Consider the following 22,467-nt stretch of genomic DNA (forward strand, 5'->3'; position numbering starts at 1 on the left):
CATCATTGAAGCAATTAACTACTAAAAATATCTACCATTGTTGGTAACTCCATATATCTTAAAAGCTTTGATGTAGTTCACAATCCCACATGTACAAACAAGGAATAAGGCTTGCCTGAACATGCACTTTGCAAACGCATCAACAGTGTTGGCAGTGTGTTACAGGGCTGCCAGATTGGTGTGTGTATGTGTTTTCTTCTGAGCATTGCATATTCAGTTGTAGGTTAGCATACATATAGTGTAGGGTAGCAAATCTATAATTCTAAAATGCAATATTTAAGGTAGAAGCAGTAGTGAAGGCTGTGGTATCAGTTGGCGGAATTACTGTTATTTCATAGAATATTCACACACATTCAATCTTCTGGGAGGAACTAAAGTCAACAACCAAATTTTCTTCACACCTCAGCATCTGTGAGCAAAGTAATACGTCAGGTAGTTCAGAAAGATGTTCACATAGGCTCTGTGGAAGGAGCTGTGTGGAAAATGTAGGTACTCACCAGGGTATATGTGAGAAAAAATCTTGAGCAGCACCAGTGACCGCACATGTCACTAGTTATCCATTAGTGCTTTAATAGCCCAACTCCAGGATGGACATCTCATTTTACATTCAGTGAGTATATATATCATGTAGTAGCAGGCCATACCTAATTTGGTCATGTGCAAAATCTGCATATTATTTCCTTGAAAATAATAGATGCCAAACGATAGGCATGTTACCATTCAAAAACCTTGAAACCAGGCAGGAGCAAGATACTGCTTTCTTTATTACTTTTGTAGCTCGCCTGTTTTCCTCCAAGAAACCCAAGGTGGCATACATAATCCTCCTCCTCTCCATTTTATCCTCACAACAACAACCCTGTGAGGTAGATTGCGCTGAGAGACTACGACTGGCCCAAAGACACCTGGGGCATGTCTACCCGAAGAGTTTGCCCCAGGGTGGATTCACAGTAGCGGCAGGTCATCTACATGACGCATCTGTCATTGTGAAGCCATCTGGGGGCAAACCCCAGAAACTCCACTGAAAAAACATTGGGCAGTTACCCCAACTCTTTTGGCAGTGGAGGCTTGTCACAGCCCATGGAGCCCCATGATTGGTTGCCATGGGCTGGACAGGGAAGGGGGTGGACCTCAGGAGCGCCCTGTGTCCCGTGGTAAATAATAATAATAAAAACTGGGGGGGGGGAGGAGAGGAATGGGCCTGTGCCTCTGTAAAAATAAAAAAATAAAAACGGGGGGGAGGAGAGGAATGGGGCCCATTCCTCCCCCCCTTTTTTTTAAAAAAAATCTTTAAATATAATAGAGGGAGGTCAGAGGGAGGAAAGGTGGTTTGGGCACCCGGCACCCCTCTCCTTGTCCTCCTCTGGCTTCCTTGTTCCTGCCCCATCCCTCCCGGTGCTCAGGGCCAAGGGGAAAGTTCGCACTTGCATTCCGTCTCTAGCAGATGCTGAGAAAGAATGCAAGTGCGGGAGCCAGGCCATAGCACCAAAGTGCTGCCATCAAGATGGGGGCCCAGTGAGCTTCCATGGCTGAGTGGGGACTAGATTTCCTGACTCCCAGTCCAACAGTTTAGCCACTACACCGCACTGGCTCTCAACTATTTTCCATATAGTGAGCTGTTTGCGTGCAGGAACATGGTGGTGTGGAGAAAATTCCTTCCAGGACCCACAATGCACACAAATAGCTCATTTTATGGAAGCACTGACTAGCATCATCACACGTGGGTGGGGGGGATGGCATTTCCTTACCATTGCTTCTCCACCCCCGCATTCATCCCTCATTACTTCCTCATTCTGCCCTGAGGGGAAAGAGAAAGTAAACAAAGACCACGTGGCCCATTCAGGGTTTTGTATCACGTAGCTTTTCCTGCACACAGCAGGAGATAATGGCACATTTCGTGGTTGTTTTTTTAAAAAACTCAGATTAAAAGGGGTCTATTTTGCGACAGAAAAACAAGCAGAAGGAGCAGGTGGCAGGTGAGCAAGGGTGCTCACACATCCATAAGTGGGCAGTTGCAAGCATATGATAAAATGCTAGTCTGATGAACCTCTATGTGGAGACATTCAAAACATCCACCAGAGGGTGGCAATTTTGGATTCTCAAGCCATTAGAAACAGGAAACACACACACATGTACCCTAAGCTGATTTTATTTGCTTTCTGTCCTTCAGTATCTTTACCACCATATGTCAAATGTTATCTCAGCACCTACTTCTTAGTTTTGGTTTTTCTTTGAAAAGCTGCACAATGTTGCCTATGCATAAACTTTGAGCAAAAGCAAACACTTGTAGTTGGATGTATTTTCATAGGAAGTTCTAATTTAGGCCTGTCTTTGGAAAAGGCATAGACCCAGGAAGATCCATAAGGAAACTAATACATCAAAATTGGGCTTCTTCTAAGCATTACTATCAGCTATTAAATATATGACAGTTTAAGAGACTTGTTTAAACATCTGCTCTATAAAAGCTTAAGTCAACTGGTGACTTACACAAATTTTGAAGATGTCTAAAAGATGTGTTCTCATAAGCACTCTCACAGAAGCCCGGAATTAGCCATCTGTAATATAAACAGGGTTTTCACAGGAGTTTGCAATAACCATATTAACTATTTAAACTACCATATGCATGACAGTAAAGCATAAATGGAAAAAAAAACTAAACCATGGTATGATCACTGACTGGATCATTTTATAGAACTGTTACTGCCTGTTTTTTGGGCATCTCCACCACAAGGTTTTTGACTAGCAGTTATTTCTACAATTTTCAACCTCCTACAAGTAAGTACCCAGGCATGGTAGGGATATGCAAAGGATATTGAGGTAAAACATACACACAGCTACATCTGGAAAATCTGAACTCTGGCCTTCTCTTGACAGTTTAATCATTTGCTGTTCTCAGAAAAACTGCTGAAAGTACTTCAGTGTCTTTCATTGTTTTATTAACTCCATTTATTTCAACTTGGCTATTTCTCATGTGAAGCACAAATTATTTTGGCAGGAAATGCAGTGATACTTAAATTTGAATGGAGAACACCTAGTATTCAATGTACAGAATATTGACATTACATAACTGGATAGGGTAGAAGAATTAACCATAAACAGCCAAAATACTATGGTATATTGCAAACTGTGTAGGCTAGGATCCCCAAAACTGCTTAGGCTGATGCCACTTGTTTGTGCTAGCCCAGTGGAATTTTGGTCCCCCCTTTTTTTCTTTGAACATCTGGTTCCAGTGCCATAAAATAAACTGAGGGGTTTTTTTTAATCAGTCCTCAGTTTAAAAACAGCTTGCCAAGGCAAAGATTGGGGAGAATTATTCAAGTAAATGCTATCTAAATCCACTTGGATGCATGTCACAAGCTTCATGGCTCTTTATATCTTTGATCATAAGCATTAAAGACAGGTTGCTTACCTGTAACTGTAGTTCTTCGAGTGGTCATCTGTGCAGTCACACATATGGGCTCTGTGCCTGCGTAGGGCCAGCTCCGGAAACTTCACTAGCTGAAAACATTTTTACGCGGGAACCCCTCCCCCACCGTCCACTGAGCATGCTCAGGGGTTCCCGCCCTATCTCCTCAGTTCCTGAAACCGCCTAAACAGTCTCACTGAGGTAAACCACCAGGTAATCATGAATGACACCATAGTGGGGACGGTGGGAGGGTTGTGTGACTGCACAGATGACCACTCGAAGAACTACAGTTACAGGTAAGCAACCTGTCTTTCTTCTTCGTGGTCTCTGTGCATCACACATATGGGCGAATAACAAGCTGACTACCCGGAGGTGGGTGGTGTCAGGTGATGGATGAAAATTCAACGGATTGAACAAAGTCGGTTTCAACGGGTTTTTTCTTCCCATTTTCCATCTTAAGTTTGCTCTTTTCTTTTTGGGGTTGTCAGCCCCAGAATGCTCTCTCACTCTCTTAGAAATCTTCTTTGCCGCCTTTGTTGATGCGGCTGAGAGGAGGAAGTGGGAACCGATAAGGCTTCACTCCGCGCGGGAGGAGGTTGGGGCATAGACTCCATTATAATAGGAGATTTGGAGCGTCGAGATCCTCTCGGTACCTCCACTGCCTCCAACGCCTTTTTTCAGAACAACGCCCAAAGCCGGTCTGATCGGTTTTTTCTCGCTTGCCTCGAGAATTTTAGACAAAACACACAAGATTCCACAATGTGTGTCCCCCAAGCAAAGCAAACAAAGGGAATGTCTGTCGGTTAGCATGATCTTTAGCCCGCAAATGGGGCACTTCTTGAAGAGGCCTTGATGTGCCATAAACTAACAACAAACGAATTCTTTATATATATATATATATATATATATATATATATATATATATATATATAAACTAAATAGAAAAGATTAGAAAACTGGAGAGAAAAGACAAGAAGGAAAATAGAATATTTTCAGCTGAGGTAAAGTATACCACACACGAGAAGTCTCCACAAGCTGTTGACCCTACAGGCGGTTGAAGAGAACTGAGGGGATTAGGCGGGAACCCCTGAGCATGCTCAGTGGATGGTGGGGGAGGGGTTCCCTCCTAAAATGTTTTCAGCTATAGAAGTTTCCGAAGCTGGCCCTGCGCAGGCGCAGAGCCCATATGTGTGATGCACAGAGACCACAAAGAAGAGTCTATACCAGCCTTCCCTCAACCTGGTGTACTCAGGATGTGTTGTGATTGCAACTCCCATCATCCTTTTCTGGCTGGGAATAACGGGAGTTGCAGTCCCAACACATCTTGAGGACACTAGGTTGGGAAAGGCTGATTTAGATCCTGATTCCAAAATTGCCAGGCTAGTTCAGGTGGACATTCTTGCAATGACAAAGACCCACACTGGTTCCCTCCCTAAAACTAATATATCAGGCCTAAGATGCCTGAAGCAACACTTCAACCCATACATGCCCCCTGCCATGTCCTCAGATCTGCTGGGAAGTCCTTCTTGTGATTGATATTTCCATCTGAGAGCTCAATGTTTTTTGTGTTGTGGTATCCTCTGTATGGAATTCCCTTCCTATGCTAGATTAGTATTTCTCATTGACTGGATTTGCACAATCAAAGAAGGAAAATAATCCATCATAGTTTACTTTCTCATTCTGTACATGCTGGTCATGTGTCATGTTATTACCATAGTGATCCTTGTTGGGCATTGTTTGTCATGTCATCTGAACCTGGCAAACGTGCGGTGTGGGAACCACCCAGAATCCATGGCTTATTCTAGGGTTGTAGTGTGTGTGTTGTGACCTGCCCACACCAGGTTTGGACATGACAAACCACACCTGCCAAAGGTAATGATGGTAATGTGTCAGTGCACAACTGGGCAGCATGGGACAGGGGAAAAAAGCTAGGGTGGCTTATTATATTCCTTCCCCAATCCACTGTTTTGAGTTCAAGGCCCTCTTCTAAACTTAGGCTGACCCCTCCCATCAATCCAGCACCAGTAAGAGCATGATCTTCTTCCATGGAATCATGTTCATGCAGTTTGCTGCTGCAAGCAAGGATCTGTTAGTTGGGGCCCTGATCCAACACTGTTATTAGAAATGATAAACGAACACCTGGATCCGCTTCTAAAATCACACAGAGAATAAACAAACAGCTCCTTCCAAGCCAGATTGGGATACCGCACAGATCCAAGAATCCTCTTCTAGCAGCATTCAGTCTGTCTAGGTCTTGGACTCTTGCTAGGGGGAAGTTTCACATCTCCCCAAATCCTTTCAGCTGGAACTCTGTACCACGTCATTGCAGGTGTTCCACACCCAAGGAGGTCACCCCACATTTCTGAGAACTACAGTTTATTCATTGGGATGTTTAGGAAATGGATAAAAACTTTGTTTGGGAGCCTTTATGCTAGCTGAGCATAGCACATTCTTTTGAAACATGAATTTAATGTTTGGCAGAAAATTTCCACCATCAGCATAACGTTAGGTTTTAGTTTTGTATTATCCCATTTTGTATTTTAGTTTTTTAAAATTAGTTTATTGCTACCACAATATCCTATATGTGGGATAGGAGGCAGGAAAATTTGTAAACATATACACACTTGATTTGTACCCCATCTTTCCTTTAAAAAATGGTACTCATGGCAGCCAACAATCATTAGAAATATCCATCCCCTTTGTCCACAGCTTGTTCTGCTCACAAACATAAAGCCTCTGAAATGCAGGTTGCTTACCTGTAACCGTAGTTCTTCGAGTGGTCATCTGTGCAGTCGCACAAAATGGGCTCTGCGCCTGCGCGGAGTCTCGATCGGGAAAAACGTCTATAGCTGAGGCGTTTGTGGTGGGAACCCCTCCCCCACGCGCGGAGTGCGCATGCGCAAGCTGAGGGGTTCCCGCCCAGAAGCTCAGTTCATGGAGACCGACATTGTGGCCTCGAAACCGAGCAAAAATAAAAGCTGCCGGCATCGATGGAGACATCGATGCCGAACCCAGTGTCCTTACAGTAGTATTAAATGTTAGTATCGATGAAGGTGTCGATACCGAAATAAAGTTTTGTCAAAACAATGCTACTATATCCCTAGGGTAACTACCAGTATATATATATAAAAATGTTATTAAGAAAGACATAAGTTACTATACCTATTACACCAAAGTGGAGATGGTAGGGTGGGTTGTGTGACTGCACAGATGACCACTCGAAGAACTACGGTTACAGGTAAGCAATCTGCATTTCTTCTTCGTGGTCTCTGTGCATCACACAAAATGGGAGATTAGCGAGCTGACTTACTGGAGGTGGGTCGGTGTCCTTATGTCAGTATGGATGAAAGAACAGATCTCCCAAAAGAGCAGTCAGCTCTCGCTCTCATGTCCAAGCAATAGTGCTTCACGAAAGTCGATTGTTTTGACCAAGTCGCAGCGCAGCAAAGTTCAGGGATGGAAATGCCCTTGCCGAAGGCTGTCGAAGTGGCCATCGCCCTCGTAGAATGAGCTTGGACATTTGAGTCCAGAGGGAGTTTGGCAAGTTGGTATGCCAGCTTGATAGTCTCAACGATCCATCGTGCAAGTCATTGCGACGAAATAGGCATGCCCTTATGTTGACCAGAGTAGGAGACAAATAAACGGGGTGACTTGCGAAAAGGTTCTGTACGCTGTTTATAAAAGGCTAAGGTCCTTCGTACGTCCAGTGTATGAAGAGTAATCTCCATCTGTGATGATGGAGAAGGAAAAAACGCAGGAAGAATAATATCTTGATTCAGATGGAATTCTGAAACCACCTTGGGCAGAAAAGTTATGTCAGGTCTTAATATTGCCTTATCCCTATGAAAAGTTAGATAAGGAGGATCCATACAGAGAGCTGCAAGCTCACTCGATCTCCGAGCCGTAGTAATGGCTATTAAAAAGGCTGTCTTAAAGGAGAGTAACCAAAGGTCTGTTGTGGCCAATGGTTCGAATGGTTTTGAAGTTAATGACTTTAGTACAACTGAGATGCTCCAAGATGGTATACGTGTACGGATTGGTGGAGTTAAATTATTGAGTCCCTTCAGAAAACGTTTTGACAGAGGATGTGAAAACACAGTTGAGCTTTCTATGTTGGGCTGGACTGATGATATTGCTGCGAGATATACGTGTATGGAGGACGTGGATAAGCCTTTTTCTGAGAGAGATAACAGAAACATGAGAATTTGGTCCATGGTGGAAGAAAGAGGGTTGAAATTATTGTCTTTGGCAAATTTTTCAAAGGTAGTCCACTTTTGTATATATGATTTTCGAGTGGATGGTTTCCTAGCTGCGTCTAGGATGTCCTGTAATCGAGTGGAGGTTACATCAGGTTGGTGAACTGAATGTTCCATGCTGTTAACCTCAGGGTTTGTAGATTGGGGTGTCTGATTTTGCCTTGTTGTTGTGTCAGCAGTGTTGGTAACAGTGGAAGCTGTCGGTATCGGCTGTTTGACAGTCGTAGGAGTGGGGCAAACCACGTTTGCCTCGGCCACCAGGGAGTGATCAAGATGCAATTGGTCTTGTTGGCAATTATCTTGGCAATCACCCTGGGTATGATGGGAAACGGAGGAAACGCGTAAAAGAGAGCATTCGTCCATTGCAACGTGAAGGCGTCGCCCAAGGAGTTCCTGCCTAGACCTGCTCGGCTGCAGAAACTGTGGACGATCTTGTTTGTATCCGTGGCAAAAAGATCGACGTCTGGTATGCTCCATGTTTGGAATATTGATTTGGCCACAGTTCTGTTGAGTTGCCACTCATGTGCAAGATGATGGGATCGACTCAGGAAATCGACCAGTGTGTTTTCGGTGCCAGCAATATGGATGGCAGTGAAAGTGACATGTCTTGGGATGCACCAGTCGAAGATTTTCATTGTCAATTTTAGAAGACGTTCCGATCTAGTGCCACCCTCTTTGTTTAGATACGCAACCACGGTGGTATTGTCTGTGGTTATCTGTATAAAATGTCCCGCAATCTGGGATTTGAATGCAACGAGGGCTCTTTGCACTGCTCGCAGCTCGAGAAGATTTATGTGTTGCCTGGCTTCTTTTTTGGACCATAGACCCTGGACAGTTAGGGAGCTTAGATATGCGCCCCAACCCCTCATTGAAGCATCCGTAGTCAATATCTTTGTTGGTTGTTCTTGACTGAATGGGATTCCTTGTGCTAGATGGTCGGTTACCGTCCACCATACAAGAGAGTCCTTTACTGTAGCTGGGGGGTACAGTAAGAGATTTTTTGAATCCTTTTGAGGATTGAAGTGTTTCAGAAACCAAGATTGAAGTGGTCGCATCTTCAGGCGGGCATACTGAACCACTGCAGTGGTAGAAGCCATGAGGCCTAAAAGTTGTTGTACTTTGAACGCCGATATGTGGGGTCGACGTTGAAAAATTTGAGCGAGATGAATGATGCGTTCGCGTCGAGTGGCTGGCAAGAAGGCTCGGGCGGCTACAGAATCGAGGATCCCCCCAATAAACTGGATGACCTGTGAGGGGTTTAATTGGGATTTTTCATAGTTGATATAGAGGCCTAATTTACATAATAAACAGCAAGTAATTTGTATCGAATTTTGTAGTTGTTGTTTTGTTGGTGCTACCAAAAGCCAATCATCAAGATATGGATAGACTTCTACTCCCTTGAGACGAAGGTGAGCACAGACTGTAGACATACATTTTGAAAAAACTCTCGGGGCCGTGGATAGGCCAAACGGGAGAGTTCTGTATTGGTAGATGTTATGGTCAATTATAAAACGTAAATATCTTCGGTATGTGCCCTCCATGGCGATGTGGAAATACGCATCACGAAGATCAATGGATGCAAACCATTGTCCTTTAAATAATAAAGGGGTAATAGAAGCTAAAGAAACCATCCTAAACTTTTTGGTTGTGATATGTACATTTAGTAAACGTAAATCCAAAATAGGGCGAAGCCCTCCGTCTCTTTTCGGTATGGTAAAGTACCTAGAGTAGAAACCCTTTTGAAGCTGACTCCCTGGAATAGGTTCGATAGTGCCTTTGCTAAGAAGCATATCGACCTCCTGGAGTAAGGGTATAGTAGGTGGCGTAACCTTTACATTACCAAGAAGAGGGAGGGTTTTAAATTCTATTCGATATCGTCTTTGAATTATAGAGAGGACCCAGGTGTTGGTAGTGATAGTCTCCCATTGATGGTAATAGTGGGAGAGTCTATCATCAAAGAAAATGGTGGGATTATCCACAGGTGAGGGGGGGAAATCAAAGACGCCGCCTAAAGCTTGTGTCGGTCCTTCGAGGAGTTGCTCTGCCTCTGTAGCCCGCGAATTGCTTACGTTGCTGGAAGGGCTGTTGTTGCTGTTGTGGTTGTTGACGAGGTTGAGCTTGTTGGTATTGTTGTCTATTAGGATAATATGAAGAACGTGGTCGAACCCAGCGTCATTGGAATTGTTGCTGGGGTTGGTTGAACCCCGTACGGCAGGCTGTTGTTCTCGCCTTTTGTATGGTATCGAGCGAATTGTCGGTGTCGGCATTGAAAAGCCCGATACCGTCGAATGGTAAGTCCTCTATTCTAGAGCGAGCCTCTTGAGAAAGGCCCGCCGAGCGGAGCCAAGCATGTCGACGGAGTGCTATGGGTCCTGTCAGGGTCTTTGCGATACAATCAACCTGGTGTTTGGAGGTATGTATCTGCTGACGAGATAGCTGTGAAGCTTCGGAATAGAAGAGTCTAGCCAAATGCTTCTTGTCGTCAGGTAAGTGTTCCATCAATTTCCCCATCTTGTCCCATAGCAGTAATTGGTAACCAGACATTGCTGCTTGGTAATTTGTAATTTTTAAGCCTAAGGATGAGGAAGTATATAACCTGCGTGCTAGGAGGTCTAAACAACGTCCCTCTTTATCGACACGTGATGAATGCTGATGCCTGCTTTTTCCCTGAGCGGCCTCGACGACGATGGAGTTCGGAGGCGGATGCTAAAAAAGGAACTGGACATCTGCGTTCTGGACCTTGTACATCCCCTCTAGTCTCTTAGAAGTTGGCGGGGCAGTCGAAGGTGACTTCCAAGATTGTTTAATAGTTTCTAGTAAGGCTGGTAACATAGGGATGGCCACTGGTTTCGAGGTATCGGACGAGATGGAGTCGAAGACCGGATCCTGTATCGAGGATGTGGATTGTTCGACTTGTAGACCTAATGCTTGAGCCATTCTAATAATCTAGTCGGAAAAATGACCCAAATCCTCTGATGGGGAGGTGCCCCCTTGTGGAGCGACCTCTATATCTGGGGACGCAATGGATGGTCGTGCCGACGACGAAGATGAAGAATCAGACTCATAATCGTCGTGAGGAGACGATGGAGAATTGACTCTAGGAACCGGCATGTGAATGAGTGGTTCCGGTTGTTGTGGTTGGGATGCCTGTATACTGGGAGGTAGAGTTGAAGGCGGTTGCATTGGTTGTGTACTGGCATCGATGAGACTGGATTGAGGGTTAGGCATTGTAGCAGACGGTCTAGCTACAGGTTCAACCCGTGGATGTCCCCCATAATCTGGTAGTCGGGCGTGATAGGCTTGGGGAGAATATCCCCACTGTCCTTCATAAGGTCTTTGATAATACATGTCTCGACCGTAATATTGGTCACTGCGAGGATACCGTTCCCATCTCTCATGGTGTGGTGAACGGGACCTGTCTCTCGACAGCAGTGGTCTGTCATAATAATAATAGCCTCTCCCTGAGTGACCCGAAAACATGGACTCTGGGGAGTCGTGTCTATAGCGCCTGTCCTCAGGTTGCGTCTGTCCAGGTGGTATAGGAGTTGGAGAAATGTCTCTGATTTCCCCTTCAGACGTTGAAGTCAATCTCAGACCGTGTGCCGACTGTGGTCTTAGTGTCGGTATAGGCGACAACAAAAGCGGTGGCGGCGGTGGAGGTGGCAGAGGTTGTGCCGGTATCGACATCGATGCCGAAGCCTCGGCCACCGAAGTTTGCGGCAAAGGATTATTCCTCGATGCCGATGGGGATTGTACGGTATCGACCGTCGACATCGGTATATTAGTCATCGGAGGAGGAGAAGACGGCCGAGTAGGGTTCGGCACACTCTTTTTAAGAGATTTTTTATTTCTCTTTTTCCTGCGCTCCTCCGGTTTTGAGGCAGTATGTTTTGCCTTTTTTGCTTTCTTTGCTAATCGTTTGGCAATGGAAAGCGTAACACTTCTCCCAGGTGTCACAGGTATCTCCGGCTGTTGTTGTTCCTGAGCCAATAAAGGAGATTTTGGGGAAGTTTCAACAGGCTCCATAGTGCTGGAAGTCGATGTCGAGGGTTTTTCGACTGATTGTAAGGCTTTGCTCCAAAGCAGGGCTTTTAGCCTATCTGACCTGTGTCGTTGTGTTTGCTTGGAAAAAGCTTGGCAAAAACGACAGGTCTCGACAATATGGGCTTCACCCAAACACAAAAGGCACAAGGAGTGTCCGTCTGAGGGGGGAAGTTTACTTCCACACTTCGTACACTTCCTGAACGGGGCCTTGAGGGCCATGCGCCCTTTCGGGCGTTTTCGCTTTTCGTGAAAAAATAGGAAAAGAAAAATGTAAAATAATAATAATAATAAAGTAGAAATATGAGAAGGATAGAAAGAAGAAGAAGAAAACGCCTCTTACAATTTTATTTTCTACAGAGAATTTTCCAAACGAGGTCACCACAATGGCGGTCGAAAGAGAACTGAGCTTCTGGGCAGGAACCCCTCAGCTTGCGCATGCGCACTCCGCGCGTGGGGGAGGGGTTCCCGCCAAAAACGCCTCAGCTATAGAAGTTTTTCCTGATCGAGACTCCGCGCAGGCGCAGAGCCCCATTTTGTGTGATGCACAGAGACCACGAAGAAGAACATTTAACTTTCATGAGTAAGAGCCACTGATAGACCTACCCTCCATGTAACACTTTTTCAAAGACCCTTTAAATTAGTGGCTATTACTATATATTGTGACAATGAATTCCATAGATTGTGTGATCTCTAAAATACTTTCCTCTGTAACTACCAACTACACGACACAAACTATATGCCTGAACCATATCCCTTATTTCTTTAATTATCCAGTCAAACTAAAATTGGAGGCATTGCAGCTCCACAAATGGATGCAGCCCTTTATGTGGGTTGTTTCCTTTTATGTGGAATTGGGTTGAGTAACTTTAGGAATCACAATGGCTGCTAAAGGCCAGTAAGTCTGGCCAACCCAAAGCATGCTGGGAGTTCCACCCAAGGCATGCTGGGAGTTGTAGGTGTAAACCTAGGTTTTTATTAAATTCTTTAAACGTATTTAAAACCACAAAATTCATGTTTTTAGTTTTTTTCTGATCCATGTACACGAAGTCTTGTCTGGGTGAACAGCATTAAGGCAGTACCATATGTGGAACTGGGTAAACATTTAGGGACATACCTGACACACACATACTTTCTGCTTTATAGGTAGAGATCAACCTAACACAAGTCCCATTCACTTCAATGGTTCTGCTCAAAGTAGGATTAACATTGGATACAACCTTGGATCTCCAGTTACAGCCCTCTCTGTACTTTCAATAGATTTGTTACCTTGGAATAATTGGGCCTCCTTTCAGATTCTCACTTTATAGAATTAACTAATCTAGGCAAATTAACAATCTATCAGCTACGAGGGTTTTGCTGTAAGTGCATGGAATCAGAGAACCCTAATAGTAGCAAGGTTCCCTTTACTGAATTGAATAGGGAACCTGATATAGAATAAGCAACAGCCTAGTTGCTGTTGCTATTTCCAAATATAAACAATGTCTCTTCATATCAGGACATTCTCATTAAACATCACTTAGATTGTGTATGTGTGTGTTTATATTCAACTTTGCACAATTGTTTATAGGCTGATAATTTGGATGGGCTTTTCTTCAGTATTTCCCATAATTTAAAAGCTATGGTGGATGCTAAGGACCAGACTTTAATTTTGAAGAAATATCACTTAAACCTACAGTAAGTTGCAATAGTAGTTCAATTAGTTTATACAGATAGAAAGTGTTTTAGAAGTACAAGTAACTACATTTCATGTAGGCACAAGCCTTGGTATACCAAAGGAATACTTGAATGAAGTACTAGCTAAGTGATACTTAAGTCTTGGCAACTCAAACTTCCATAGTATTTAGAAGACCTTTGTAGTATTCAACAACTGTTTACATCATACTACTTACTAAAACAGGTCTGATCTGTTCTCCTCCTATTCCACCCCAAAACCAAGATTTAAGTATGGAATCATTCAATGCTCAGAATTGCGATTCACACAGACTAACAAACACAACCCACTTCACACAGATCAGAGTATTATCCTGGGCTGAAGTCTACTTGCTTAAAAGAACAGTATCTTCCCAACTTTTCAAGTTGTTACAAGGTATTGTTTTTAGGAGATTCCCCACTGGAAACAAAGTTGCTGCAATTATAATCCTATAAATTGGCTGGCCTATGAAGAAATGGCAAGATCCACACCAACTCCCTCATGTCCTAGACAACATGTCAACAGGTAACTACTAGTTAGCACCCAAGTTGGCACAGCAACCTTTACTAAAGCGAAGTAGCACCTGGGCAGGAGACACTGTGGGGATCTTACCTATGCCACTTTAAGCTTCTTGAGGATGCTTATAATCTAAGATTTTGGATACTGTTGTGGCTGCTCTGTTTCAAATCCTCATCTCTTCTAAGGTCATCTAGCATACGGAGAACTCAGGGAAGGGGAGGATCTTTTGTTCCTGTCTAGCACAAATAGACACTTGCCCTTTGCACAGAGGGCTCTACAGTAAAAAAAATTCTCAAGAAGCTTTTGCTTTGGATTCATCCAAGATTCAGTTGCGAGGAAGTTATTTCTGGTCATCATTGATGTAAGATATTGTGGGAAGTGTAATAGGTAAAGCACTAGCTGTACAACTTGCTTTTAGTCTTCAATATAGTGAAGGTGTCTGTTGTCTTGGTTCTCTTCATGTGTTCCCTGCTTTATATTAATTGGATCCTAGATTATGCCCCGTGTGTGCACACACATGCTCTCTGTTGCCTAGCTCTGGAGTGTCCCCAAATGAAGAGTGGACATTACCAATGTACATTTGACATCGCAAAGATAATACTGAGTAGCTGCTTCTATAGGTCTACGCAATGTCACAGACTTGTGGTTTGGTGTTTTTAAAAATGGAGAGAAATTTAAGGTAGGAAGATGTAGAAACATTAAGGCAAATGTAGGTTAACCCGGAGTTCCCATTTTTAAACTTCATTCCCTTGCCCTAAGTCTAGTACTTAGGAAGATTGTATGGGCTTTGGAAGTTTTTATTTTTAATTTATGTGGAGGTTAACAATGCAAACTGCTTGACAAAGTGCAGGAGAACTGCAACTCTGGAGCTATTTAAAACATGATCCTATTTTGTAGTTGGACACAGATGGTACCTTCACACTCAACATGTATTCCAATGTTTACGTATATGAGATTTGTAAGGTAATTAAACTAGTGTACACATGCATTATTTGAGAAACATAGATTGGATGAGGTAGGATTTTCTCCAAGAATCCAGAGAGATTCTATACCAGCTTTACTTCACAGTATGTGTATAGGCCCTATCCAAGAAGCAGGTTAGAAACCCACGACCGTTTTCTCTTGAGCAAGGCCTTTATCTTAGGTTACAGGGTAGATTGAGAGTTCAGCAGGGAAGCCAGATGAAAATAATTCCTCTGTGAATAGATACACCCACAGACTGGAAGGATTTTTTCTAACAAATACTTAAACAGAATAGATTAACTACCGTTATTCTGAACACAAATTTATAAGAATGCTGCTAGAATTCGGCATATTTTGATTCCAATACATTGTGGATCGGTAAGGCTACACTGTATAGGGAAAATGTACATGAAAATGCAGTATAAATCCAATGTTTTTGCTTTATTGAAACACTTGCCATAGATTTTAATTGAAACCTTTGCTCAAGTTCACATATGTACATGGGTATCATATTTTTTTCATCAGTGTTTTCACCTTCTAGTAGTATGAGGTGGGGTGGTGGTTGATTTCTGCAGCCCTGGAACCAGGTTTATTACAACTAAGAGGCAGGAGGGGGAAATGTAGCATCAAAAGTTCTTTGGTGCCAAAAAAATTCCCAACTCTGTTGAAACATTTAGAAAAGCAACAGTTCGTTCTCAAAGAATAAAATGGTCACAAATTGGACCTTCGTAGGTTGCTGTACTATACACACTTCTGTGTAGGCATGCATATGATTGCACTACTAGTCAACAGAACACAAAGCACTGGATTCAGTTATCCACCCGAGGTGGTGGTGCCCCCCCCCCCCCCAGCTGACTTTCCTGCTCTCTTTTTGGCCAAAGATCCCCCTGAAAATGCTCCCTTAGAGGTGAGGGGCTGTGCCGATTAAAGTGGATGTGGCATGGAAGGAGGAGAATCAGGCAAAGACATCTTCGGTTCCACTCACAGAAATTATCTTCCCCACTCAGCCCACTCTTCTCCATTTATCTTAAGGCTTGAATAAAGTACAAGAGAATTAGAAGGAAAACATTTCTGGATTAAAAGGATTAAAATCCTAAGAAAGGACAATTTAGAACCTGAACCTTTAGCGGTTTCTATCTTCTTTTCAGACTTGAATTAATGTGTACATTAAAACATAAGGATTAGGGCCTCAGTTGAGATCGCCAAGAGTGAGGAATATTGCTGAATCTAAAATTCAGGCTTAGAAAAAACTTCCTCTAACATACAACACCCCTGAAAGACTGTGGCCCTTTTCAGAAGACACCTTAAACCATGGCTTTAATCATGGTGAATAAGACAAAAAGCCTTATTCATCGTGGTTGAAGCCGTGGTTTCTGAACAGGGCCACTAACATAACATTCCTTTCCAAGTTTATTGCTACACTTACTTTGTAAAATAAAACTAGAGGATATAAATTTGGAAGATGAAAACACCTGCTATTTCATGGACTGAATGATGAATAAAACTATCTTTAACAGCGGTGACAATATCCAGTATTAGTAAAGACTTCACTATACAGTTTATAATTGCTTTTCTGTTACCCTAGCCTTAAAAAGTGATTTAGAAATTCAGAATTCCTAGAGAACATTTCAGTTACAGCACAGACATTGGAGTATTTCAAACAGCAGAGAAAGCTGGTCCTAAAAATAATGACATCTCTGCAATCAACTCCGAGGAGACATCTGCCAGAATTGCAAAAATTCTCCTGTTCATTGTTCAAGGAGCAAGGTGATATTTAGTTTGGCCAAAAGAAAGAAGAGCGTCCTTCTCAACTAGGGAACGCATGAAGCCCTTTTCAAAATGTGCTAGATCTGTAATATGAGATTCTTGTTATAGCGACTCAACGTTAATATTTATATTATATATATTAACCAAGCATGTAGGCTTCCCCGCAATTGGAGTCCACCAAAATGCAAATATCTTCTTCTTCTTCTTCTTCTTCTTCTTATTATTATTATTATTATTATTATTATTATTATTGGAACAGACTATTCAGCTGAGTGGATGGCTTCAGCGTATCAAATTCAGAGATGAATCATCTGCACCACCTAGCTGTCATCGGTAACACACACAGTTCTTGTATCTGTCTTACATTCATTTTCAACTTCAAATTTATTGAGGCAGTTGTGTCAGTGTTATCCATAACATAAGTGAGAAATAACCCAAGTATACCATTTGAACAACTTCATGATTTATCCCAATAATACTCAGTGCACAAACAACCCAGCCTCTGTACAGGTTCGTCACATGCAAGCCAGCCCAAAATACCAAAAAGAAAAAAAGAGCTAAGAATAAGCCACAACTCAGTATACTTGTTTCAACTGCATTTCTGTTAACCAAATGGCACATTGAGGAATTTCTAAAATAAGTATTTCAACAATCTGGTTAAAAAAATTCTTGGGCTAAATATTTCTAGACTTAAAAAACATCCCAAGATTTTTTTTTAAAACACTCAGATACTATACAACTTATAGGAACCTTCAAGTAGGTATACAAGGTGGTCAACCAAAATATTTACATACTGAGTAACATAAAACAAAATAATTCCGATTTATAGTGACAACATGAATTGAATTAAAGATTTATGAATTTAAAATTAAGGCTCTTTGTATAGTAATTTTTCACTTTACATTGTAGCCAACTTTGGAAGTGTCAGTCTTGCACATTCTTGTCAATCTACTGCAAACAGAGCAGCAGAGGATATTAAGTATTACTTTGAGTAATTACATTGCTACTTCTATGTCTGAGCATGCTTTTGTAACAGTGCAGTTAGGTACAAACTTATGTAAAAGAACAGGTATGACTGCCTAAGTGCCATACTCTAAAAATGCTTCCCAAAATTAAATGCAGTTTTGCACTTCAAGCAAACTAGATTTGAACAGTTTTAATATACTCCTGAATGTGGATAACAAGTGTTTGCTCAAGTATTGCAGACAGCACTGTTTTTCAGCAAACAGACTGAAACATTTATACCAGGCTTCGGTTTCTTGAAAACGTATAGAAAAATTAATTTTAAAAACACTATTTCCATGAGTATGTCTTCTGAATGATGGCTTTGTGGTTATTGAAGAAAACACTGTCTTCGTTTGATGTAATGTTTGGTCCACAGCCAAAACGTCAGGATTTAATGTTCAACTAAAAGCATCTTTAATGTCATTTTTCTTAAAATCTGTGATGTAAAACACTGAAGACAAAAAAAATGGAATGGTAATCTAAGAATCAGATTGTTAAACATTTCCTTCTAACATACCAAAATTTGAAGTCAGAATCGTCTTTATTGACTTTATTTTAAATTTTGTACATAAAGAAAACATGTTCATATCCATCATGAACACAAAACTTAAAAAGGCATAACTAGAAGACATTTGTGTCCTTCACCAAAGCAAACGCTGTGCTAAAGGTTCCAAACATTTTCAATTTTCAAAATAAATATTCTCTTTTCCTCCCCACCCCCGCCAATGTCTATATTCCAGTCTTCAGAATAATCACTGGAAATTGAAACCTATCTTGAAATCACACTTCTAAACAGAGTCCCAGCTCACTGTGTTTGGTAACTTGCCATACCATATCCAGCCTGATTAGGTATTACAGGAGCAGCTTGTCCCTGGGCAGGCTGAGCACCAAATCCACTCATCCAGGCTGCAGAAGGTGTCTGACTTTATTTTAAGAGAAAAGAAAAAAGAAAAGAAGAACAAGTTATTTGTTTGGGCAACTAAAAAACGAGCCATCTTCTAACAAGGCCACTTTACGCGCAAAAAAACATAAAGAGAGAAGATACTATAAATATTTGTCTCCATCCTAAATATAAAGAGTGAACAATTCTATCCATATGCAGTTTGCAATACCTTCAAGTTTAGCTGTTCTATTCCCACAGCGATCTATAAGACACAATGCCTTCTTTAAACCCACCTTCCATGGTATCTCTCTCACAAGCTGGTTTACAGACTTAAAGGTCATAAGAAAATATATTAGATTTCCAAAATATTAGAACATTAAACTATAACAGCAGCAAATAAAATCCTTTTGTATAGCACAGTACCAAAAAATTATCCAAACTTGAACTAGAATACAAAAAGTATTTGAGACTTTCCTAAACAAAAGCAATGAAGACGTCATATATATTTTCCTGGGGCAGGTATTTCTAAGATGTGGGGGCAAAGAAAAATCCCTGTCCCTACTGAACACTAATCTAACAGCCAGAGTATAGGCCTTTAGATGCTGATCTTAGTGTTCAGGCAGGTTCATATGGGTGCAGGTGGCCCTGGTCCCATACTACTTAGGGCTTTTAAAGGTTAATACCAGCACTTTAAATTAGGCCTGGAAATAGACAATGTAATTGGTCCAGAACAGCTGTAATGTGATCTTACTTCCAAGCTCCTACAAGTGTTCCAGGGTTTGCATTGTGCACCAGTTAAATTTTATAGACAGCCATTAAGGGAAGCCCCACATAGTGTGCATTGCAATAGTGTAGCCTGGATGCAACCAAAGCACGTGTCATCGAGGCAAGATTTGCTTTTCCTAGATAAGGCCACATCTGGCAAACCAGTCAAAGCTGGTAAAAATCACTTCTGGCCACAACACCACCAGTGTCTCCACAGATAATGCAGAGTCTAGGAGTACTCCCAAACTGCTTGCCTGGCCCTATAGGGGGAGTGAAACCTCATCCAGAACTAGTTGCACACCTCCATCCAGATCATGAGATTTCCTGACCCACACTTCTATCTTCTGAATACAGCGGTGGCCAAAATTGTGGACACTTTTTGAAATTTTCATGTTTTGCAACTTTGCATGCCTATAGAAAATGTTCTGTTTATATATCAATTGAAAGACCTGATTCACGTAATACAACAATCCTGCTTCTTTTCCTGGGTGTCCAATCAACTCTTTTCTTTGGAGCCATTGCTCTATTTATGATGTACGTATGTACGTACACTTTTAATTTGAGAAATACTTCAAATATTCACACAATCTCCAATTGCGCTTCAGTTACAGAACAGCAAAACTGACTTTCCCCAACTTCAAACATGATGTATCGCAGCTACTGCCATGTGATTGGTCCCCAGAACAAGGACTGTGATTGGCCAGTAGGGTTTGCAATTCCAATCCACTTCTTCCCTCAATCACACCTGTGTTTGTTTTTAGACTAAAGTAAGCATAACTTTTTTTGTACTGCAGATATTTGCATTCTGTTTTTGTACTGAATTCAGCATTAAATTCTTTTTCAATTAATATATAAAAATTTGAATTTCGTGAAACAGAACATTTTCTATAAGCATGCAAAGTTGCAAAACATGAAAATTTCAAAAAGTGTCCACAATTTTGGCCACCACTGTATGCTTGTTTGCCCACATCTGCCCCAACATTGCTCTCAGACACCTGTTCTGGATTTTTCCTTGGGATTAGAAGATAGAAAAGAGAGGCAGAGCTGTGTGTCACCAACATATTGGTAACACCTCAGTCCAAACTTGCTGACTGGCTAAGCAATTACATACCTATTTTGAAAAGCATGGAGGACAAGGTGGAACCTTGAGGGATCCCATTGGCCAAGAGACTAAATAAAACCTCCCAGAATCATCTTCTGGACCTTTCCCAGAGATGCTACAACACCATGCCTCCAACTCCAATCCCAGACAGGCAGTCAAAATAGTACTGAAAGCCACTGGGAGGTCCAGGAGGACCAAGATGGTTGTATTACCCCAATCCATTCCCCAGTGTAAGTCATCTCCCAAGACAACCAAGGGAGTTTCTATCCCAAACCCAGGCCAGAAACAAGACTGTAATGGATTTAAATAAGCAGTGTCCTCCTAAGGTGGGGATCTTGGTTATTCCCTGGTATGTAAGGATAATATGCCACAACAGCTGATTGGAATAAAGTTTAAGTTTAAATGTATTTAATATACCTGCATATACTTATACCTGCTGCATATTTAATCAGTCTGAATCCATTTCATTAATTCAAGGACAAAAAAGTTAAAGTTTCTCCTATGATATTGAAAAAAGTTAATACAATTCTTAGAGATGGACCATTTTTCTCCTACAGACATATGTGTAACAGACCAAATATATTTGATTAGGAATAGAGAAAGCCAGTAGCAAATGAACAGAAAAAAGAAGGAACACATTTCAAAATAAGAATTGTTTTCTGGGAAGAGTTTATTTTGGTCACATCTTTATCTATAAAGGATTTTCTATAATTATTTTTCTCCATTTACATCTGTTGTTTTAACCATAACAGAAACAGAAAATATCTGTAAAATCTAATTTTATCCCCTTGTAATCCTTTGATCACAGCATGAAGTTATATATCTTAATTAATTCAAAAAGACTGGTTATGTAGAAAAGCAATGTCTTTCCACTTTACACATTTTATTGGGAATAATAATTGAAAAGTAGCAGGGATCAAGTATCAAATTGAATTCAAATCCCCACTTTTTACCCACCCTCCTTCCCTCCCTCTCACTCTATCTCAGAGTTGTTTGGATTGTGAGGGATGAAAGTATAATAATTGCCATAGACACCACCCTGACCTTTCAAGTAACAGTGGAATAAAAATACACTAAAAATGTACTAAAAATGCAATAATTTTAGTTTTATGACTATATAATCCATAAGCAGCTAGGCTAATCTTAGGGACTTGGTGTTTAGGTGCTCCTGCTTTGCAATTAACTTTTGATCACTTTCAACTTTGATTCTATGAAACGGCACCTCAAAATTCCAAAATGCTTTGCAGATCTAAAAATAATTAATGGGTTCACACAACACACACTCAGTGGCTGAATGTGGGTTGTTGTTGAAACATGGATTGTTTGTTGAACAGCAGGTTACCATGTTTTCTGAAACCAGGAAATTTTCTGCAGAGTGGCTTGTTAACTAAAGGAAGCGAGACAGGTGGATACAAAGAAGAGGGCTTTTTCTGCTGTGGCAACCTTGCCTGGCTCTTACACTGTGCTCTTTCGGGCACCAGGTGAAGAACTTTTTATTTTTTTCAGGCATTTTAGTCTTTTAGCTCTGTTGTTTTAAATCTGTTAACATGCTAACCCACGTTTCAATGAACAACCCACGTTTCAAAACAACCCACATTCAGCGTGGGTTAACTTGTTTTGTGGATAGCCCCAATATGTCATTCATACAAGACATCTTATCTAGACTACTGCTACATTCTGTTGGATTCTGCCCGCTGATAGCAAGTCTGAGACACCAGTTAAGGGACAGAAAATTTATTGTTCATCTTAACCAATAATAGTGACTCCAAATGAGCCACAAAGAGTACAGATCAGAGTTTATATTTCTGGAGAACAGTGTATGGAAACAACAATCTGAGAGAACGGAACTACTTACTCTACACCAAATCCCTGTTGATTCCATGCTTGTCCATACATTCCGTAAGGTGGCACTTGCCATCCATTAGCCATGTATTGTCCATATTGCTGTGGATTCCCGTACACTTGACTCCACTGTCCCCACTGACTGTAATCAACCTAGGAGTTTAAAAAGGATTAAGTTTTAAATAAACTGAGAGTGCTGAAAACTGACTAGAAATGAGAAAGGAAAGG

The 22,467-nt window shown here is 41.5% G+C and overlaps 2 protein-coding genes across 5 annotated transcripts in view; one reads left to right on the top strand and one right to left on the bottom strand.

Moving 5' to 3' along the window:
- The first annotated feature begins 3,657 nt into the window (after positions 1–3,657).
- Positions 3,658–22,467, top strand: part of INPP5F (inositol polyphosphate-5-phosphatase F) — a 169,167-nt gene continuing 150,357 nt past the window's right edge. The window contains exon 1 of the mRNA XM_063132728.1: positions 3,658–3,699. The gene's annotated coding sequence lies outside the window, so the exon portion shown is untranslated. The remainder of the gene's footprint in view (positions 3,700–22,467) is intronic.
- The window catches only part of TIAL1 (TIA1 cytotoxic granule associated RNA binding protein like 1), a 36,159-nt gene continuing 30,699 nt past the window's right edge, over positions 17,008–22,467 (bottom strand). For all 4 annotated transcript variants that reach the window (XM_063132724.1, XM_063132723.1, XM_063132722.1 and 1 more), the window contains 3 exons: positions 22,253–22,392; positions 18,479–18,570; positions 17,008–18,098 (listed from right to left, as the gene is read on the bottom strand). In XM_063132724.1, the coding sequence (XP_062988794.1) occupies positions 18,046–18,098; positions 18,479–18,570; positions 22,253–22,392 (285 nt within the window). In that variant the 3' untranslated portion in view covers positions 17,008–18,045. The remainder of the gene's footprint in view (positions 18,099–18,478; positions 18,571–22,252; positions 22,393–22,467) is intronic.

Source organism: Elgaria multicarinata, chromosome 8 (genome assembly GCF_023053635.1).
Source record: "Elgaria multicarinata webbii isolate HBS135686 ecotype San Diego chromosome 8, rElgMul1.1.pri, whole genome shotgun sequence".
In the NCBI taxonomy this organism is placed as follows: domain Eukaryota; kingdom Metazoa; phylum Chordata; class Lepidosauria; order Squamata; family Anguidae; genus Elgaria; species Elgaria multicarinata.